At 40.2% G+C, this 22,482-nt stretch overlaps 1 protein-coding gene across 1 annotated transcript; it reads right to left on the bottom strand.

Annotated features, from left to right (window-relative positions):
• Positions 1 to 3,195: 3,195 nt before the first annotated feature.
• On the bottom strand, positions 3,196 to 20,746 carry spock3 (SPARC (osteonectin), cwcv and kazal like domains proteoglycan 3). The gene is made up of 11 exons (XM_085355942.1): positions 20,674 to 20,746; positions 20,381 to 20,503; positions 11,090 to 11,129; positions 9,268 to 9,376; positions 8,444 to 8,552; positions 8,195 to 8,303; positions 7,853 to 7,966; positions 7,541 to 7,762; positions 6,669 to 6,731; positions 6,447 to 6,584; positions 3,196 to 5,411 (listed from the first exon to the last, which is right to left on the bottom strand). Exons 2-11 carry the CDS (start codon positions 20,501 to 20,503, stop codon positions 5,257 to 5,259), a joined length of 1,182 nt encoding a protein of 393 aa, XP_085212068.1. The 5' UTR covers positions 20,674 to 20,746; the 3' UTR covers positions 3,196 to 5,256.
• Positions 20,747 to 22,482: the final 1,736 nt, after the last annotated feature.

The following is a 22,482-nucleotide window of genomic DNA, read 5'->3' as shown; positions in this document are numbered from 1 at the left end:
AACTTGTATTGCTCCTCTCTGATGTGGACACTGACTCAGGCACAATATATACGTGTGTGTGTGTGTGTCTTCCAGAGTATGTGATGAACAACAGTGATTTAACCATTAAGCTGAGCTATACTGCCTCCTCAGCAGCTTGCCCTGAAAGCTCAACTCAGGTATTTCCAGTTGATCCCATTTCGTATGCAAACAAAGAAGAGTACCCTACAATACCACTGTAGAAATGAACACAGAGTAGGACTATTAAAAAACATACAGAGAGCAAAAGATCATAACCATCATTGACATATCACACTTAACTACCTTATTATTTATTTGAACTTATTCATATATGTAGTTTTATGCAGGAGCTTTACATAATTGCTATGAACCAAAAGCCCTGCTTTCAGACTGCTCTCTCAGTTTCAGAGCATTTTTTCCACTCTTGGCTATGTGTGATGTCAGTGAGAGGCAATGCCTTATATGGTTGCCTAAAATAAACACTTCAAAAATAAACCTTACAAGGTAAGGCTGCGAATCATGCAATATGGAGATGAGCACAATGTCCCCTTCAAAATTAATCCCATTTGAGTTTCCAACTTGGAAAAAGATGTAACTTTAGATCCTGGAGGTGTGATTTCATTCAAGCCACTGAAAGACTGTAAAATAAAGCAAACCCTGCAAATCATTCATTTACAGTAATAAAGAGAAGTCCTTCCTTAGTCTAAGAAATTTACAGGATTTTGCAACTTGCTCAACTGATAGGTTAAAAGACCTCCACATAACCTAAAATGGTTATAAAATTGAGATATAACCAATATAACCCTGGTGGGTGATTATAATTTGCACAATAACAATAGCTCATCACAAAAAAAATGTTACAGAGTATTACTTATCCAAGAAACCTGATTTCCGAACATCAAAAGTGCTTCCTGCAATTTGAGGCTTTTCCCGTCAGCTCTCAGTCATCCTGTCTCCCCACACACAGGCAGTCCACTTTTTATTGTTGGACCTTCTCCAACCGCAGACTCTAGTGTAAGGAAGTGGACCACAGAGATGGTATCTCGCCGCATTTCTATGGTCAGCACATAAAAGCACGGAGAGTGTGTGAAAATGAACATTTGATATTTACCCAGTGACTTTCCTGTCTGGAGCTGCTGACAGGCCCTGTGCCAACACATACACACACACACACGCACACTATTACCCATCGTAAGTTACTCCGGCCTGTGTACACTGAGCTGCATTGAATAAAATATGGACAATTATTCTCAGAGCACAACCAGTGAAACTAACTTTTACAGATCAATAGTTTCAAATTTCAGCTCCATTTATTCTACACACTCCTCTCTACATGTTTATTTGTTTTATGTTCTGCATGTATGCATGTGTGCATAATGTGGGTGTGATGTGACTCATGAAACATTCACCTGTTTCTCTCCTACATAATGCAGTACTGCATTGTGTGTGTCACTCTTGACAGCTGTTGGCTCTCTCTCATGTCCTGGATAAACACTTTATGGCACATGTTGTGTCCTTTTATTGTTTATGACATCATCCAAAAGTAGCTGTGCTGCTTAAAATGTGGAGAAATAATGAACTGGTGAATGAATGAATGCGGTGTGTTTTTTACCACACTTACAAGGGAGGATTAAAGCTACTGGGGGGACAAAAAACAATTTGGTTCAGGCTTTTTTTTTTTTTTCATAACTCTGAGAAAAGTCGTAGCTCGCCGTGGTCGTAGCTTACCGAGAAAAAATAATTCTGCGGCACAATTCTGAATTTAATGTCAGAATTCTGAGAAAAAAAACAAATTCTCAAAAAATCCTCGAGCATAATCTCCCCTTTAAAAACATGAACCCTCTCGATCGATCGATCGATAGATAACCATTTCCATGAAAGGGTGAACATAGTCTGCATCAATACTTAGGTAGGCGGTACGTGTCAAAGTAAAGGACCACAGGTTCCCTTGCAGACCATTGCCCAAGGCATCACACTGCCTCTGCTGACTAGCCTTCTTCCCATAGTGCATCCTGGTACCAAGTGTTCCCCAGGTAAATTATGTTACGATGAACGTCATTCATCAGACCAGGTCACCTTCCATTGATCCGTGGTCCAGTTTTGATACTGACAAGCCCATTGTTGGTGCTTTTAGTGGTAGACACGAGTCAGCATGGGCACCCTGATCAATGTACATATATGTGTGTGTGTGTGTGTGTGTGTGTGTGTGTGTGTGTGTGTGTGTGTGTGTGTGTGTGTGTGTGTGTGTGTGTGTGAAGCGCAGCCAGTATTTTGTAATAAATGGGTAATGAATCTCTTTTTTTTTTTGCTTTTTAATTTTGTTTTCTTTCTAGATCCTTACAACCTTGACTAAATTAACAGGAAGACCAACTCCAGTGTGTTGCGTGTTCCCTAGTGTCCATGTACTGAGCTGAAGTCATACAGTAATTTAAAAGGAGTTTTGCTCTGAATAATGATGAGGAAAAATGCAGAACAGGACATATTTTGCAGAAAAGATTGCTCAACAACTGGGTGTTTCACTTGACTTGCGCTAACGTCACACAATCTTCAGCAACACATTTCTTTTCCTAAATTTAAGAACAGAAATGGGGAAGATATGGTATGTTCTTTCAGTTTGAAACTGCCCTTGTCCAGTTTTTTCAGAATTTTTTAAAACTTTTTTTTGGTTTTGTGTTTTTTTAATCTAAGGAAAAGGTCAAAAAACCTGATGCATGATGGGGAGTCACACCAAAGTAATTTCGATATAGAGCCATTTCTTTGTCGCAGGACAGAAAATATATTCAGACTTTTATTTCATATATTTGAGGTTGATTCAATATATTCCAGGTTTATTCAATATATTCGGGCTTTTCCCGAACCTTATCCTATGGTCTGTTTTCCAGAATTCTGTGAGTGTGCTAGAAAAGCTAAGATGATGTCAGAACTGTAAAAACAAATATGCAAACAAACAAAACAAAACCCCACCACAACTTCTTTATTCCTGACAATGTTTCTGTTCTCTGTTTCAGTTCTTATGCTACCCTTTTGTTTTTAGTGGCCCCAATCCTCCTGCACACATACAAGCCTCAGCAGTATCGTTCTTTTCCCAAATATGAGAACAGAAATAGAGAACAGAAACGCTCTCAAAAAGAAACAAGAGCTTTTCTGCGCAGATTCTTGTCCTGCAACACTTGTGATGATGACAAAATTGGTCAATATAGTTTTTATTTCAGCAAATCATACATAGACTGTAAAAAAATGCATCTGTATCATAACCTTTAAACACTATCAGAGCTGTGATGACAGTGTGTGATTGGTTGAGAGTGTCTACAGTGTCTGAGGTCATCAAAATGATTTGCACGTTGTTACACTCATGAAACGGCACACTTTAAGACCGAAATGCTTTCCAGGTTCATAAAGTGAATTGAAATTCCATGTTAGAGCGAATGAGGAGAGCAAAAAACAAAAGTTAGAGATGGAGAAAAAAAAAACAGTTACATGGCACTTTTAATGTGTTAACATGGAATTTCAACAGATATTTGATCCAAAATGAAGCCAAATGGCAGACTAATCAATAAAAATTAACATAGGAGCTTAGGTGATCCCGGGTCTGCATAGACAGTCACGTGACTTATCGACAATACACATCTGGGATCAGATTCAGTTTTCAACCCTGACACACAATAAGTAGTTTAGAGCAGATCAGATACAAATTAAGCTTTTGAAACAAAGTAAAAGCAAACACTGTAAGATGAACATTGTCTTCTCATATAAAGCTGTCTAAACCAAAGCTTCCTCTAGCCAGTGTATAATATATAAAACATTTTCAAAACCAGCAGAATCTAAGTGTTTTTACGCCTTAACTGCTAAGCATCTCTGTGCTTATCTACATTCTAGCTATCCTATGTAACAAATCAGAAAATCTGAAGTATGGCCTAAGTAACACCATCATAAGAGAGACCCAAAACACATGCCAGACCAAAGTCCAAGTAGTATACAGGCTTAACAGTGAAGCCGCTCTTATGCAGTGTAACGGTGCGTTTAAGTCAGTCCAGAAAGCATGCTTCCCCGACTTCGACCACCACTACAAGGCACACCTTTCCCCTTTAACCTTCGCCCAACATATCATGTCATCAGACCTGCATGGATCTACGTTGTTACTGCTGTGCAGGAGACTTGTTCTGTTACTCTGTGTGCTAACACGTTAAGTCAGAGACTCGTATCTGAAAATGCAAAAACATCAACTGCACGCTATCTTTTAAAGAATTTTTCAGCAGTTTTCTTTGTGCTCATCAACCCATTAAAGGTCAATAAACATGTTTTAATTACATGGATTTGTGGCTGAACCACTTTACAACTTTTTTTGAATTCCTCAAAGGTTTGGCCTCGGGTTCAATAAAAACAACATCACGCAGTATTGGACATGCTAAGACAAATCTGCTTCATCTTCTGTATTCATCCTAAAGTGGATCAGAAACCAGATAACAGTAATACCCCACCAACACCACCACCGGCCACATAGTAATTTGTCTTTCCTTGTTGCTGAGCATTTGATTTGTGTCTCATTGAAAACAGCTAGCACGTCGCTTCTGATTGTTATCCAACTGGCATTTTTTGTTGGTTTTATTTTTTGCCTTAATTCTCCTAATGAAGCATGTCTAACTCTTATCTTGTTTTTCCACACAGTTACAGTCACAGTTACAAATCAAGATCAAAAGAAACCTAAAGAGTGCAATATTCTCTTATCTACATCATCAACATCCCACCTATACAACAGGAACATTTGATAAGGATTAAAGAGGTGGGTGCAGGGGAGAAGATGGAGGAATGAAGAAGGGGGGGGGGGGGGGGGAATCTCTTTAACATTGTGCCTTTGGCATCAACACACTCGGGCATCGGAGTGGTGCACAAAGACAGGACACAGACTGGAGGACACGGACTGTCCAATGAAGGGAAAGGTCTTTGCACATGTGACCAAATCCAACGCAGTGGATTGGTTATCGATTAGTCCTTATAATATTCTCTGGTTGGCTGACACACAAGTGAACAAGTGCCATGAACCACTCATATTTTATACTTAAACAGGAACAGAAATCATAAACTTTTTTCCAGGAATACTGATTTTTTTTCTAACTTATGAACAAACAATACACAGAGAATAGTCCATAGGCTGTTATTACGATTAAGTATCTGCCCGGGGAGTCACCTAGAAACGTGCAGTTTGACCAAACAAACAGTTTTCTCTTTTTTTTTTCTTTTTTTTCTTGTTTTTTAAATTTATGACAGGTATTCGTCGTCGTCATCATCATCCTCATCTTCAATGTCCTCATCATCCATACCGGTCTGGTCATTGAGGACAAACGAGTCTTCATCGTCATCAGTGAACAGCGAGTCTCCACTGCCAAGGTCTCCGGAAGATTCCAAAATCACACCTGGAAACAGGAAGGAAACCCAGTTTTGTATCTAATAAAGTCTGATACTTTTATAGGAAAAATGTAATCTATACAGTCATGAAAATGAAAGCTTTCCTAGGACTCTACGCACCCCTGAGAAAAACAAAGTACATCCAGTGATTCAGCAGCTTGTAGAACTACCTTTAGCAACAGTAACTTAAAGTAAATGCTTTCTGTATGACTTTGTCTCTCACATCTTTGTGGAAGAATTTTATACCACTATTCTTTGCAATGCTGCATCAGTTCTTAAGCATTTTTTGAGTGAACATCTGCCTATGTTTACTTCCAAGAAACTACGCCTCTTTAAGATCCTCTTTTTATACCCAATTGTGTGACTGACATGTTCACAATTAATCTGATTAGCTGCAGACAGAGCTGCCCTGTGCTCGAGTTGTCTGGCTTCAAAAAGCTATTACTGTGAGAGCAAAAACACTCATTAACCAATGTGTGACCTCACTATGGCTACTTCTGTCTGTTATTTACAGTCACATAGTGAATGTATTCCACTGACTCTGATAGAAATTTGGTTCAGTGGACTATCTTTGCCTGCACCATAATATTATGGACCAGAACCTCTCTCCCTGTGTGATGCAGCCACACATTTGGAGTCAAAGCCAAAGATATCACCATGACTGCCCAAAACAGATTTCATTTGGCCTTACACTTAAAGCAATAGTGTGGAGATAAGCTTAGGTGAGAAAAATCGAGCTTCGGGACAAACAGCATGAGGATTTTGTTGCCTTTGAAAGAGCTGCACTCGCTAGGTTTCCCCTCTTTTCAGTTGCTGTGCTAAGCTAAACTACCTAGCTGGTGGATGTAGCTAAATACTATGGCAGTGGCAACGATCTTCTTATCCAGCCTCCAGCAAATTGATGAACAGAAACAGATGACAGGCTTCATGAGCTTACATTGATATCTGTGATTTATTTCCTCTCCCTTAATTTTTCCCATCATGCTGTGTGTCTCTCATTTTCTTAAACACACACACTTGACACGCTTGGATGTCTTGCCTACCGCAGTCTGCAGGGCCATGAGTGCGTGAGCCAGCCACCTCGTTGCCATAGCGATCCACACACCAGCACTGGCCGCTGCTGCTGTGACACTGGTGGGTCCGATAGTAACCTTCCTCATCACAAGATGGCAAATACTGACCTACAGGAGCGAGCCAAAACACACACCATGAGTTCAGGCCGCACAGCGTTTGTGCGCGTATTTGTGATTCTGCGTGCGTCTCACCGAGTAACTTCTTGCCTGCTTGCTTTTTGTTGATAATGGACAGCTCTGCTTTGCATGGGGAATCTGAAAGAGACCGACAAGGGACACACTGTTGACAGACTGCAGAAGTCTGCTTTTCTGGGAATGCGTAAATCTTCCTTCCTTTGTCTGCTTTTGTGCTTTCATATCGATGCTTGTTTGTGTACCTCCTGTGACTCGTGGGTAAATAGTCTCCCTTTATTACCCCAAAACAAGTTTTCATCCCTGGTTTCATACAAATGTGTTTTTCATGCATTTTTTTGTATGACACTGTTTTGCATTTTATTGTGCTGTACAGACTACAATAATATCCAGTGCTGAGAAAAAAAGGCTGCTGCGACTGAATACAAGGTCTCTCTTATTATTATATCTGTAGAAGTTTGAGACTGAAAACTTAGATCTTGTTTTCAAACCTTTGCACAATTTCAGTTGATTATGGCTTGCTAAAGTGACAGAAGAGACTGAATAGCAAAGTAAAACTGCTACATTAAAGCGATAAAGACGCAGCAGGACAGACATCACAAATCAGTCCATCAGGCAGGTTCATAAGCAAACGGCTAGGTTAAATAATATAAACCACTTTATTTAGGTGGTAAAATTTAAAATGCATTTCAAAGGTTGCTAATAATTTGTCTCTGTAAAGAAAAAGTGAGCATGAACACCAAATTGAATCTTTACCATGTTTGCAATAGCGGACAGCTGAGGTCATCATTTTACTAATTTAATGTAAATGTCTTTTCCAAATAAAGCTCGGCAAACTAATATGACTGGGTCCTTGTGTTTCTTCCACTAAGATCTCAGCACATTATTCAGTGCAAACAGTGTTACAGTAAAGAAAACAGGTGTGTCCTTACCTGTGTACCTCTGGAAGCCTGTGCACCACTCAGAGCTGGTTATAAATTTGTCTGCGTTTATATCGCAAGATTTGAAGAAAGCATCTGAGCAGGGCTCATTCCTGTCCAGATAGAGGCTCCTGATCTCTGATTGGTCCAGCTGTAGGTCAAAGTTAGTGTCCAGCCGGGAGAACATCCAACCCAGGGGGTCCTTACAAATAGCTGATGTCCCAACTTCAAACTCTGTGGGTGGGGGGAGATCAAAAAGAGTGGTTGGCTATATTAAGAGTTTTTGTTTATGACTGAGTGTGTCACTAAAGCCAGCCTACTCACTGTTCTTCTCTGGCTTCTGGATCTTGACCCTCTTGTGGTTGCCATTCTCATGCAGCACTCTGAACCAGTCTCTCAGGCGGCTCACCACCTCCTTCAGCTCCGACTCGCTGCACACTGCAGAATAGTGACACTAAAGATTAATGACAGGAAAGTGACACTTTAATGTCCTCCTGCCTCCTCATGGACACCAGGAGTTAAGAGTCAGCTATGGCACAGAAACTCTAAGCTATCGCAACGACCCTTCACTAGGGCAGGAGTTTTATAATAAAGATGGGGCTGAACACCGTGGCAAACCCCACCCAGGCTTGCAGCGTGTGCATTCAAGTGTGCAAAACTGTGTACCTTTCTTCTCTGCGGAGCTCTGTTCAAGCTGAGAGGGACAAGGACACATGCCAGGGCACTTCACAGTAATCTTCTTTCCCGTGATGCATGCTTGGTAGTCTAACTTACACTGATTGAGAGCGACAGAGACAGAAGGGACGAGGCAGAAGAGGAAGCAGAATCAGGATGCATGTCTCATCAGGGGGAAATGAAAAAAGTGCGACTTATGGGTGAGAGGTGATTAGATTATGTGTTTGTGTGTGCAGGCACCTTGGTGGAGTAGGTGTGGCCATCACTTCCACATACGGGCGAGGGGTGAACCACGGGGCACGGTGTGCACTTTGACCCTGGACTCTGGTACAGATTGGCATCTTTAAAGCTGGAGAGAAGATTGAAAAGACTTGTTGTTTTTCACAATCACTGAATATCTGAGTGTTAAAACATGTCAAATGAAGTCCCATTTAACAATGATGCCTTCATCACAGTGCCTCGTCGGGCCCACCCTCCCAGTTTCCTTTAAATCTAAATCTTTTCTAAGCATTTTGGATCTGTGCTGGATTGTCTTGTTCAAAAAAATGAGACGAGGATTTAGGATTTGTGTGTGATTATTTTCTGATTTGCTTGCACACTGTAGTGGAAATTGTGTTGTTGCTAAGAATGGGAAATGGGGTCAGTATGATGTTACTGTCCTCTGCCCAGTCTGCAGTGTCCTAGACAGAAAAACACACACACGTACAAAGCCCATTCATATCACTTGGCAGGACTTTGGGTCCATTGTAAGAAAGCACCAGTGCTGCGGGTAATTGGACCAAACTGTAATGTCACACAACAGTCGCAAGAGAGACTGGAAAACCAGTAAACCAGCTGGAAGAGAAGGAGAACAGCAGCCCCTCTGGTGCTGCTACTTATTATGCCCCATACATTAAAAGAACAAAAAAAAAATGCAAAACACAAAACTCTGCTTTTATTTTTTTCCAAAATTCTCTCTCATTCATGTTCCACTTCATAACAGAAACATCTGAAAAGAAAAATAAGGGGCAGCTGGACACACAGGCTTGTTAAAATATCAAGCGTGTGTGTGTGTGCACTCTTACCTAACTCGCCTCTGGCTGACACAAGTGGCAGTCTTAAAATCCTCAGCCACACACACCTTGTGGCGACTGCATTTGATTTTCAGACAAGGGTCTTTGGCTGGATCAAGGCCTAAAAATACAGAAGAGACATACACAAACATGCTTTTTAACATGTGTATGCAACATTTATAGCCTCTCTATTTACAGTTTCCAATAATTCGTAATACTACGAGCAACGGTTAGCTTTTCCTTTTTGTTGTTTCAAAATCTAGATCAATGGTTCATAGTTAAACGAAGTGCTTCTTTTCACTTTCACATCTCAGTGACGTGAAAAGTTGTTTAAAGCTGAAGTGCATTTGCGTGTGTTTATTTGAGTCGGTATTTATTCACAGAGTACACTGGCCACGTGTCTCCCACACTAAACTCAGAGCCATAATGCCGTTAAGTATCCTTGCAGCTAAAAACAGATGGAAATGGTTTTAGAAGCTACTTCTGATCTTACATCAGCATCCGTTGAGTGTCATTTATATGTGTGCTCTTGTGGAGATCCTCAAACTGATTTACTGTCAGATCACACAGGCAGAGAGGCATATGGCACTAAAGGTGGGGGCTGATTTTGGATCTGAATCTGAAGCAGACGGTATGATCCCTGCCAGTAAAGACAAGCTAGCTGCTTCTGACCCTGTGTCAGCTTTCAGCGAGTCACCTATGAGCAAAACCTAAGGCCCTTAGCTGTTCCCAGAACAGTCTGTGAATGACCTTTGCTCTAAAGAACCTTACTGTAATCCCTGAGCAGCTTTGGAAGATTATCCTGCCTCCACCCACCAACACACTATCTAATGCTATTGTTTGCCTGACATGTCTGTGTGTGTGGATGCGTTTGAGGATACAGCGATAAGTGAGAGTTCATGTCCTGACGTGCCTCGATGTGTGTAAGAGCTTAGCACTGTCAGTAATACAATGGGACATTAGAAGATAAAAGAACAGGAAATCATCCTGTTTTTTTCAGCTGGGTGCTGAGGTTAAAATAATTGGGGATGGCTTACAAGTAAAACCTTCAAAATCTCGTTTTATAAGAAAGAGCCACCATGATGATATTTATACACTGGATATGAGCATGGCTTGTATCAACCTGCACAACAAGCTGGTGGATGCCAAACAGAGTGACAACTTCTATAAGAACAGGAAACTGTTGAAAGTGTATTAATCTTTTTTTTCCTGCTTTGACCAGTTCATATTACACTACGTCTGCAGATCGATGCATACATCAAGGGTCCGACTTACTAATGCACTTTAAAAAGAAGGTGCAGTGACACGATCGTGTGTGTTAGACGTGCGAACTTTTTGCGACTGTCTGTGTTGCATATGTATTTCTAGAAGTTCTTTTCTCAAGGTGCAAAAATATAGGAAGATATTTTAAATCAGGTACAAAACCTGATTTACTAACTTTTGTGACACACAATTTACTGCTAATTGCATCAACATTTAATGTGGAATGTTTTTATTCTTATGTTATTTTTTGCACTTCATATCGAAGTGAACTGAATGTGCCTGTGTTTAGGAAACAGCACAACTTTTGTATTTGGGATTGCACTCACGTGTTATTTTGATCACATTTAGCAAATCTGACCATATGTCTGCAGACTGACGAAGATGCTAAATGTTCATCAAATGAGTCTCTACAAGCTTAACCTGCCTGACATTACCTCCTATATTTCCTAATCACAAAGAACACATGGGCCAAGTTGTAAATATATAGCTATGACTATTCCGTGCTCTTATTTTGATTATTTTAGGACTAACACAGCCACTTCAGTTCTGACTCTTTCTCAATCACACCCACCTTGATCAAAGGGCTTGGATGGAGTCCATGTTCCAGGCTCCTGAAACATATCATGAAAATACTGCTCAGATCACATATTAAGCAAATATTTCACTACACATGATCACCGTACACAGACTACAGATTAAAGAGTCATACAAACCTCAACTTCCTTTATGAGAAAGCATTACGGAAACAGAGAGGCAGGAATTAATTCTGATTAGGTTTAGCACTTGGAGACACACACACACAAGCATACAGTGTCATCCGGTATCATTGAGCATGCTTTGATTTTGTCACGATAATATCGATGTTATGAAAGTAGCTCTCCGTGGATAAAAGATGTCCTTGTCTCACTGTGTGTCAGTGCATGTGCTTTATACTTCTTCATATCACTGAAAAGAGAAATTTGTTTCATGCAACACATGCTTCTACACGACAGTGCAATAGTGGTGCAGCTGGTGAAGCTTTGCACCATTTAAGTTGTGTAAAATTGCTGTTAGTAACTGGATATGATTGAAATAAAAAGGATGATTAACAAATAAGCTAAATTGTGGTATCATAAGAGCACCTCTATAAAAATTTGCAAACTAAGAGATCTTTTTTATGTTCTTTGCATAAGGAGAAGCCTTACAGAGATAAAAATATATAACCCGAAAATATAAGTTTTTTGTGATTCATTTTTATATTTAACATCCTACAAAATGCTCTGCTCTATTAAAATCTTCCTCGGTGTAGTTGAATGAGTCGGTTCATTGCCTGTGAAAATGTTCCCACAGTCTAAAAAAGGAATTCGCAGAGGTGAGCAATTTACCAGCTTTTAATAGAAGGCCAAGATGGAGACACACCCAGCGGGCGCTGGCTTATGATGCAAGTGTAAAAGGAGCTTAAGAACTTGTGAGCTCTGTGTTGTTTTGCTGAGGTCAAAGATCTCACTGTCTGGTCTCTCCCTCTGTCTCTGGGCATCCATTCAAACCCAACACCGCACCGCGGTCTCTCGGATTCTGTCACAATGGTAACCCGTTGTTGTCGTCTCACCTGCCTGCTTTCTGTTGTGTTTATCGTCCACGTTCAGTCACACTCACACACATTACTGGAGATTACATCCGTTACAAGGAATAAACCAAAAATCCAAAAGATTAATGTTTTTTCTCATATGTGTGTACTAGCACTGAACCTTTTAGTCATACATGATGTTTGCATACAGTAATCAAAAAACACAACTCATTTATAAAACTGTCATATTTAGAGTTTCCAGTGCAATCATTACAAACTACAAACTTTCCAGAAAGAACAAAAGCAACAAATGAAACTAAATTTACTGTTAGCAGTTAGAGCTAATTTCAGAGTTTTAATGACAAAATACAATTATGACAAGGGATTTGTGTTTTAAACATAATGGCAATGCAGCTGAAAACACAGAGACAATTTCAAATCCAATTATTCACCCAAGTCCTTTTTTCGAATGACTCTAAAGTCTAAAAAGCAACCACTGACCTCCATGCCACAGATCAGAAAGATAGTTTAAAGATCTTATAAGAACGACTCATTTCAGCACAACTACAATGCACAAAGACCAAAAACTCTCCTTGTGAATTTAGTGATAAATTGTAGTTGGAAATTCATAAATCATGCACTGATGGTTCAGTTCTGTGGAGTTCCTTAGGCTCTTCTTCTTCTCTAAATATGGGATGAGGAATGATTAGGAAGTCGTTCATGTTCTATTTATGACTGGAGTCATTTAAAGCAGAACCACAACACAAGAATGACAAAACCACCTGTGAATACATCAGAAACTGTCCCAGGACCTATGAGAGCGCCTCATACATCAATGGGCTCAACTTGACTTCCAAAGTAGGAAAAACCTCTGCCCCCCAAAACCCCCCATAATGTCAAATTTTTAACTTGGAAAACAGAAGTTGCTTCTGGAAAAAACCCTGACCCTGTGCTGTTGTGGCCACAGCTGGACAAACAGAAAAAACCCATCCCACAGATTTCAAAAGCTGAAGTCTAAAAGCACAAAGTGAAAAACTCCCACAGTACTGATGGAGATGCCTTCCTTAATGATGACCTTCCTCTGCGTACTCAAATGCAAAACAGTGAAGCCGTGCTTGCTTTGTGCAGTACTCTTCAGCATGTGACTGTGATTGGAGGCCACTTTTCTGAAATGGGTTTGCTAAGTGTCTCTCTAGAAGAAGTTACAGCATGACGTTTGCAGTATTAGACATTATGAATGTGAACTAGCTCGCGCATCAGTCTGCTGCACATTAATACATGAATGAAAACGAAAATAACAAGCCATGTGTCTTTACTTCTATTACTCATAATTTCACTTAGAATACATAAATAAGTTTAGGTATGAGTGTATGGCTTCAAAGAAACATTTTTTTTAGTGGCCTCTGATTTCTATGGACACAGTTTCCTCGCGTTCTCCCTCGTACAGAGCAGATTAATTGTGCTGCTGTGATATATTTTGGCCATACATCACTTTGTACATGGAGAAATGCGATGTGGTGCAGTGGTTTGGACGGGCGAGAGATGAATTGTGAAAAAGCAATGACAGCGGAAGGCCAGAGTAACTACAGTTATGAAGCAGTTATTGCTTGGGCCACAGTGAGAAACTACACAACAGCAAAGACAAATGTGCTCCACCAAACACACGTTAAAAACTTAAATGAAGATGAAAGGAAGTTTAAAAAGAAGAAGAAGAAGAAGAAGAAGAAGACAGCCAAGTTGAGCTTTACAGCTCTGGCATGGCAGGACGTTTGGGAATATGAGTGTACTTTTACAAATATGAAGTACTGCAGTGTGCTATTCCAAATTATCTACTTTGGATGTGCTTGACAAGTTTGCACTGTTTTTCTAACATCTTACTCCAGTTCACTTGTATAGATTCACTTAAGATTATCTTAAGTTTTGTTTAAGATTTTTAGCAATCATAGCACACAGTACTGCAGACGGCTTGTATCTGTTGTTACAAACCTGGGTTTTAAGATGGACAGTGATTTTAAATTAGATAGTCAAATTAGGGGTACTGTCAAGTCCAGTTTTTATCATCTAAGGCGCTTGGCAAAGATAAGACCTATTTTATCCAGGCCGCATCTTGAAACGGTAATCCATGCTTTTATTTCATGTCGTTTAAATTACTGTAATGCACTATATTGTGGAGTTAGTCAGCATCTTCTCTCTCGTCTGCAGCTGGTCCAAAATTCTGCTGCACGACTTTTAACCAGAACTCGTAAAAGAGAGCACATAACTCCCGTCCTGGCTTCACTCCATTGGCTGCCTGTATATCTTAGAGTTCATTTTAAAATTCTCATGTTTGTGTTTAAATGTTTAAATGGTCTTGCCCCAACTTACCTCTCTGAGCTTCTGCATCCTTACTCACCCCCCAGGTCTCTCAGGTCAGCTGACAAGCTGCTCCTGGAGGTACCCAGGTCCAAGAGAAAGCTCAGAGGGGACAGGGCCTTCTCTATTGCTGCTCCTAATCTGTGGAACAATCTTTCCCAGCACATTAGAGAGGCCCCTTCACTGTCCACTTTTAAAACACGTCTTAAAACTCATTTTTACCCTTTGGCTTATGACACAGTCTGACCCTGATTTTATTGTTTTAATCTAATGTGCTGATTTTATTGTTTTAAATGTGTGTGTTTTTTTAATATATATATGTTTTACTTATCTTATATTATTATTACTATTTTTCTCATTTTTTTAACATGCTCAATGTATCATGTTTGGCATGTCAAGTGTACAGCACTTTGTGTTCAGCTGGTGGCTGATCTGAAAGCGCTATATAAATAAATTGCTTGCTTGCTTGCTTGTATTTGGACCAATGAAAGAACTGCTCACAGCAACAGAGTTGCTGACCTGCAGTATATGACTAAATGTTGTATCTTGACTTAAACCAATTATACTAAATGTATGAAGGCAAAGCAAATGCTTCTATTTTACTTTTTTTTGTAGTCTATAAGTGACAATGATGTAGAATTATTTACACTGTTGAACTGAAGCTGTTTACCCCAACATCCCCATTATGAAAAAACACGACTTCAACTGTCAAGAGTGTCTCCCTGTGTCTCGCTTCCTTGCCTGCTGTGTGGAGGAATAGGGTCAACTCTTGCTCTTTCTTAGCTCTAATTAATTTCTCCATCTTGTCCTTTATTGTTAATCCTTCTGACCTTCACTACAGACTCTTTGGTACTCTTCACATCGTGTGTCTCTAGCTTCAAATAATAATAAAAAACGCTGTGGTAAAGGTGAGCATCTGCTTCTCTTGCTTAGAGTTACACACACAATCTGAGGTCTTCCTTAGCATTAGGAAAACACACAGAGCAGAGATGAAGCCATATAGTGAGGTATTTGTTTCTGTTCAGGATGTGCCCCTTCCAGCAGTGCAAACTGTGGAGACTGAATAATGAGAACATTGCATTATAGGGCCAGGCCCTCTGGACCAGTCAAGACAACAAAAGTGCTCGCGGTCTGATTCCTTAATGGAATCAACAGACGCACGCACACAAGCACGGACTCACACACACGCACACATGAGCGCACGTCCATGTACAGACAGCTCTGCAAACAAACATACTTATCACCACAGCCCTGACTGCAGTGTCAGAATCTGTCAGCACTACAAAACATCAAATAACTGGAAGAATGCACTTCAGTGCACATGCAACCCGCCACCCACTTTCCTAAAAAACACAGAAAACCTAAAATTCAACAATAGACCTAAAGGTCTCCTGAGTGTGCTCGAAAATGGCAACTTTTCAATTTATCTCTCCATTTGTTTCCACCTCTATTCTTTGCTCTCCCTCATGGTTCTAACAGCCTTTTTTTCCTCATGTGCACCAAATCATGCAAACACAACAGTGTGTGGCTAATACCCTAATTTGCTGCTGTGGGTATCGATTTGATGCGGTTTTATCCGGATGCCTGTAGAAACATTTCCTAGTGACTATCTTGCTTCCGACAACCGCTTTTCTCACCTTTACTTCACATTTTCCCAGATCTGATTTCGGTGCTTCTAATTGCATCCTAATGACCTCCTTTCCTGTCCTTGTTACCTTCCTTCTGATGTCTAACAGGAGAAATATGTACATTTTTTTCACTGTGCCAGCTCTGCTCGTCTTGCTCAAGCTTGTCGCATGCATGCACTCGCAAACACATACAAATCTACACTGAGGCGGAAAACGCCTGAAGCTCTGTACCTTTCCTACATCATTCACACTCCACAACACAAACAGTGTAGGACTCTCTCTCTCACACACACACACACACACACACACACACACACACACACACACACACACACACACACACACACACACACACACACACACACACATACAGAGAAAACACAGAGACAGGAGCGACTACAAAAAGGTATAATCTGCTCTTATGAGAGTGGCCTACACAGGATGTTATTTTCCTCCTATAATATACCGCACAATAAATTGGCGTGAATGTCATCGCGCATCACTCATCGTGTTTTTCCTCCAATTGTTAACAGTCTCTTCGCTCTGTGCCAGTGCTGCAAGCAGGCCAAGGTCCAGCAAGAGAAGCAGAATATCTAAAAACTGAGATGGCACCAGTGCTGAATAAGACAGCCCCAGGCCTCCACAGCCACCCTAACAGGACTTAACAGTTAACCAGTGGCCAAAATCCCATATAGTGCACTTAGCATGAAACCCACTTATGGCTCTTGCTGAAAGATGTAAAAACAATAAAAAAAAAATTAAAAAATACAGGCCTGACATATAAAATGAAAATCACAGGAAAAAAAAGTTGTGCACAGAATCCCAGTGCACTGGTGGAAGAACTGTGTATGTTTCACTATTTAAAAAAAAATCCTTTTTAGCTTTTAATTTGTTTTAAACTATTTTCAACTTTGTTCCATTTGTTTTTATTGCTATTAACTTCAGCCACCTCTTATCACCTTTCATTTTTATGGAAATTGGTGCAGAGATTTACTGAAATAGGTAAACTTACAAGTGAAAAGGAAAAATAATTTGTACAATTCTAACGTGCTTGAAAGTCATTGTGTGGTATGACCAGCTTTATTTTTCAAGATGATCCCACACAGATGGATCAACTGCAGGGCCAGATGTATCTCTCATAACTTTTAGATACTGTTCATCTGCTGTAGATTCTTTTTAAGGCTTGCCACGTCTTCATTTGTCTTCCACAGTTTCCTCAAATTTATTTAAGTACACACTGCACACCTGTTGTGACACACCAAGTTGTCGGCTAGTGTCTCTTTGGAATTCACCTTGTTGGTGCAAAAATACAATTTTATATCTGTCAAATTAAGTTATCTTTGGCATTTTTCATAAATTCAACTAAAGAAACAGGAGCAAATTCTCTGTTTTTACGACAGGCTGCTACTAACAAAGTGCTTAAACATACAATTGAAAATCGGTTCTTTGCTAAGTCGTTTGCTTTGTAGATACAACTGGCTCAAACCTCGAGTTAGGTGCTTTTTTGTATAATTGATTGACTCATAGGTCAGTGTTAACAAACAAACTAACAAATAAAATATAAACATTTTACAGTTACAGGGACTAGGTTGAAAATGAGTGAAAAAGCAGCCAATGTCCAATGAAAAACTTTGAAAGACCAGAAAGACTGAAGAACTATTAGTCAAGACCATTAAAAAAACCAAAACCAAGAAAGCCTGGATCCTTGGTAGCACAATGTAAAGAAACGCGGGGTGGCTTTTGCGTAACTGCAGATGCACACAAGGATTTGTAACACTCACAACATTTAAAGTTAGAGAAAATGTTTAAGATAACCTAGCCTGCTATTTGGTCATTTGACAAAGTCTTATGGGAATATTTTTTCATTTGTGGTCCTTTGTGAATCTTTGACAGCTATGGAACAGTTAAAAGACAACTTCATGCATTGCAATCACATGACTTTAATTAAATAGTCTTTGAATCCCTGCAGGGGAAACCCCAACTTTAAAAAAAAAGCTGATGTAACCACTTCCTGTATAGAAACATTATGTAGGCCATGTCTCCAAAACAAAGTTCATATGTATTCACAAGTTGTGCTCGATGTCTTGTGACAGTCGGTTGCAGCTTTCCTGTGCTGCTTGCTGGCCCCTCGAGCTCTAACCTCTGTACAGCGAGTGCACACAGTATGTGACAGCAGCGTGACGCTGCTGAAGTGATTGTGTTCCTTAATGCATGACTATATCAGTCAAATTGCCATCACCTCTAACTATAGTGCATCATCATTAGCACAGAAACAGAATCGGAAATTAGACTCCAGAAGCACTGCACAGGTGTTAATGATCTACAAACACAGCAAGCCTAACAACACATGTGTTTCATCTAGTTCCAGATAGGTGCACTGAATATGATTTTATTTCTTTTTTTAAAAACTTCGATTTTAATGGACCTATATTTGGATTGTTGGATTTCAACCACAGTGTTGAAATGCATACAAAATATCCGAAAGGAAAGATGAATAGATTGAACATAGCTGCTTTATAAAATGCACAGATACATTACTGCGTGCAACAGTGCAAAAAAGAAAAAAAAACAAACAACAAAACCACACAGACAGACAATTTGGGACACAACCTTAAAACGGGAAATGAAAGGCACACATGTATATACAGAGCATTCAGTACTTTTGCACTCCACCTCTAACTCTAATGCCTGCTGAGCCTCAAGGTTAAATCACACAGATGTGAATGCACACGAAGCTTTCAGCTCACCGACAATCATTCTACATGCTTTCATGTTTCCTTTCCACTCTCATTACTCTGCCGCTTCTTCTCACCTGTCTATCTGTCCATCTATCTATCAATTCTTATGCATTAACACAGTAACAAAGCTCTGCTAACTTTCTTTCTACCGCCTTCTTGTAGCTCAGGATGTCAGATCATCCTAAATAGCACACGGTGCGCAGTTAATCACATTTCCTCTCTTCTTGGTTCTGACACTCTATTTGGATAATCCAAATCCTGTTCAATAGTTGGACCTGAATGTATCACATGGCTCCACCTGAGCTGATGGGATCTCACACAAGTGTGACTGGCAGAGAAAGTGAGACAAATAAGTACAAGTTACATAGAAAGCCGTGTATAAAAAACAGCACTTTCTCTTAGCTTTAAAAAAAAAAAAAAAAATACATTTCACTTGCGCTTTTGTTGCTCTGCCTCTCTGTCGGATATCAAACACGTCAAGGACCTTCAGGTAACAATACCCAGTGCATTTGTTCAGCAGTGTGGTAAAACCACTCAGAGCTGGAGTACATTTTTTCTATCATGTTAAATCTGTTTGTTTTTCAGTCACTGAGGTACAGTACATAAAGACTGTTATGTGCAGACATGCTTATTTTCATATATCCCATCTTGTGAGTGAGAACAAGTTCAAGCCTGCACAAATCAGTCCTGGTGTGGAGCCATTTAATCTGTGCCTAGAGGGAAGACGTGTTTTTTTTTAGCAAATACACACCACCTAAACTCTATTGGACTATTTCCAGTTTTTTATCTGTATAATACAGATGTTATGCCTTTAATTACAAGCTAAAAAATCTTTAAGTATTGCTCAAGGTAAAAAAAAAAAAAGTATTTCCATTACTGTAAAGAATGACAGTTGTTTATGGGACATATGCATGCAGCCTGGCAGCAGGACCACATGGTCAGAGGCTACTGGTATGTGCCATGACAATCAGTGGCGGCATTAACTTCACTAAGTGGCCCTAAATACCCACGTCAGGTTAATCGTGGCTGACAGCACCTTCTTGAAGTCAGCTAGTTAAGAAGCTGTTAAAAGAGGAGACCAAAAGGCGCACAACACATCGCGTTATATTCCTTTAATATTCCCACAGGGACCCACGGTGTGTGGGTTTAAAGTGGACTCGCTCTACATTGTTCATCTAGGCCTTGCTGCTGCTGACTCTCTCCTCATACCTGCTTATTATAATTAGGCCCCTTTTTGGGGGGACTCTGTGGTGCCTCACAGACTGCTCTGCGCCTTTGTGATTCGCACAGGCCTCGGCTATCTCTGCTAAGCAGGGACTGCTATCGCGGAAACACACTCACAGGCAAGGATCATCCCAGCATCGCTATTAGTGTATTTACTGTCTCAGCGGAGCGGCTGATGAACGTGTGACAAACGGCACAACGGGCCCCGTGACGCGGCGCTTGGACACAACGACAAAACGAGGAGCGCGTGATCACAAACCAATGAGGGTGGCTAGAGGGAGAGAAAAGAGGGGGGCTGGAGCGGGGCGTAAATGAGATAATGTGGAGTTGGGGTGGTGGGGGCGATAATAATATAAGCCTGAAATGTTACTTACATCTCTGAATTTATCCCATTTCCCCGTGAGCCACTTATCATCCAGAAAATTGCCGCTCTCGGAGCGAGCGGAGACGTGTCCAAAGGCGACGGCGCACACACACAGCAAGGCGACGCTCAGCATCTGCGGACACACAACAGCACACACAGATAGAGAGAGGACATTGGGTCCGGCTGTAGGACACCGCAATCGCGCTGAAACAGAAGCAGTTCAATCTGCGTCGCATCTGCGACGAACGCTGAGCGTCAGCTCGGTAAATATCAACACGGAGCTTTCTGGTGGTTTTTTCCTACCTTGTCGCATCAGCTGCTCTCCAGACTGTATGTGCTCGCTGCCGTTCCTGTCACTAGTAATAGCAGCCTCTCCTCCCTCACCGTCTCTCCGCACCGGCTGTCTGTGCGCAGCAGAAAACGGGAACGCGCTCGGATGCGTGCACGAGCTCTGTGTCTTTTTCTGTTTTTTTGTATCCGCGCGTAGCAGACGCTCCTGATTGTTGGATGTGGTGCTGCTATCAGCTAAAGCGATTTCCAGTGATTACCGCTTACGAAAACTGTAGCGCTGGTCTTCAGTATTTACAGTTTTGTGCAAGAATCTATTGTAATTCGCACTCCAACAATAAATTACTGTCAGTATCTATGATGTACATTTTCTTGTATACTTTTTCAATTAAATACACAAAAGGAGGTAAAAACAAACACATTTAAAAAAAGATCTCTTGGGAAGAGCAGTTCATGTGCAGTTCTGATTTGGACTGTTCCAGCAGTCAAATAAGGCCTACCGCAAACTTCGCTTTGCATGTTTTTAAAGGGTAATGATGGCTTTTAAAAATGTAGATTATAATATTCATATTCAGTTGTTCCCACAAAGAGTTTTAAAAATGAAATCCCAAACATGTCTTTAAAAAACCCTAATTTAATAAAGTAAAACTGTATTTTTCAGAAAATGTCATGTATGAGCGTAAACTCTATCTGGTGCTGTATATTAATGGGATTAATATTAGGCTAATAGCACGAGATAAAAGGAGAATTTAACAACAATCTTTTTTCTTCTTTTTTTTAAAAGTAATATATGTGAAATTTTAGTAAAATTGTGACTGTGTTTTTTTGGTTGTAAAAAGAAATCAATTTTCTTTTAAAAAAATATGCAAAAATCATGTTTATTAGGCACAATTTTTTCATGTTATTTTACATTAGACAAGTTAACTCACAGACTAATTTAGGTAATTATATTGATATTCCATGTATTTAAAATAATGGGAACATTCTGTAAATTTTTTAAAATTAAAATCCTGTTAAAATACAGATTTCATTTACAGTGTGCGTTAAGTAATCTAATCATAAAGGAAGGTTGCAGAGACATTTTATATTTTGTAAAAAGGATAAAAGTAATTATTCGAATTAAAATATGATCAAAAATGAATTCAAAGAAAAAGAGAAAAGTGTTTTCTCCCAAATAAATCAGTCTCATCAGTGCTGTTTGCCCAGGAGTGATGTGTGAGAGAGTTTCACTCCAAGGTCAGCTGAAAGGTCAGAAATTCCCCCAAATGAACCACTCTGCATAATCTGTGGGTATGGGTGGAGCCACTCTCTGTTAGGTTAACCCCAATTTTGAACATGCAAAGTCCAAGATCTTCCTCACAGTGGCTCTCTGTGTGGGGCAGTACTTTTGGTTTTCAAAGAACATCTCAGGACCACATTGTGGCTTTATTGTTATGGTTTACAGCTATATGATGGCTCATACCTTGCCTCCATAGTGTAGTGGTTAACACATTAGCTTGACAAGAGAAAGGTTGCTGGTTCACTTCCAGGGATTGTGTGAGGAGGGGCATCCTGCTGTGGTGAACCTTTGTGACACGGGAGCAGCTGAAAGTAGCCTGATGGGTGGCACATTTAAAGGGACAAAAGGAACCAGCAACAAACTATACAGTTGTTGAGTTAACTATCCTCTGCAGGATGGCTCTTTGAGAAATGCTCCATGTGACTGAAATGACTGAAGCAATATTGTTTATAATAATATATACATTATTTAACTGACAGTTATTCCAGTGTTACCTTTGGCTCATCGCCAGTCCATCATAATGGCATCACAGAGAGACGGGCAAC

Source organism: Diplotaxodon limnothrissa, linkage group LG6, assembly GCF_057381915.1.
Source record: "Diplotaxodon limnothrissa isolate DT_005_m linkage group LG6, D_limnothrissa_male_GT1.1, whole genome shotgun sequence".
Lineage (NCBI taxonomy): Eukaryota > Metazoa > Chordata > Actinopteri > Cichliformes > Cichlidae > Diplotaxodon > Diplotaxodon limnothrissa.
This window is presented reverse-complemented; position numbering and strand designations above follow the sequence as displayed.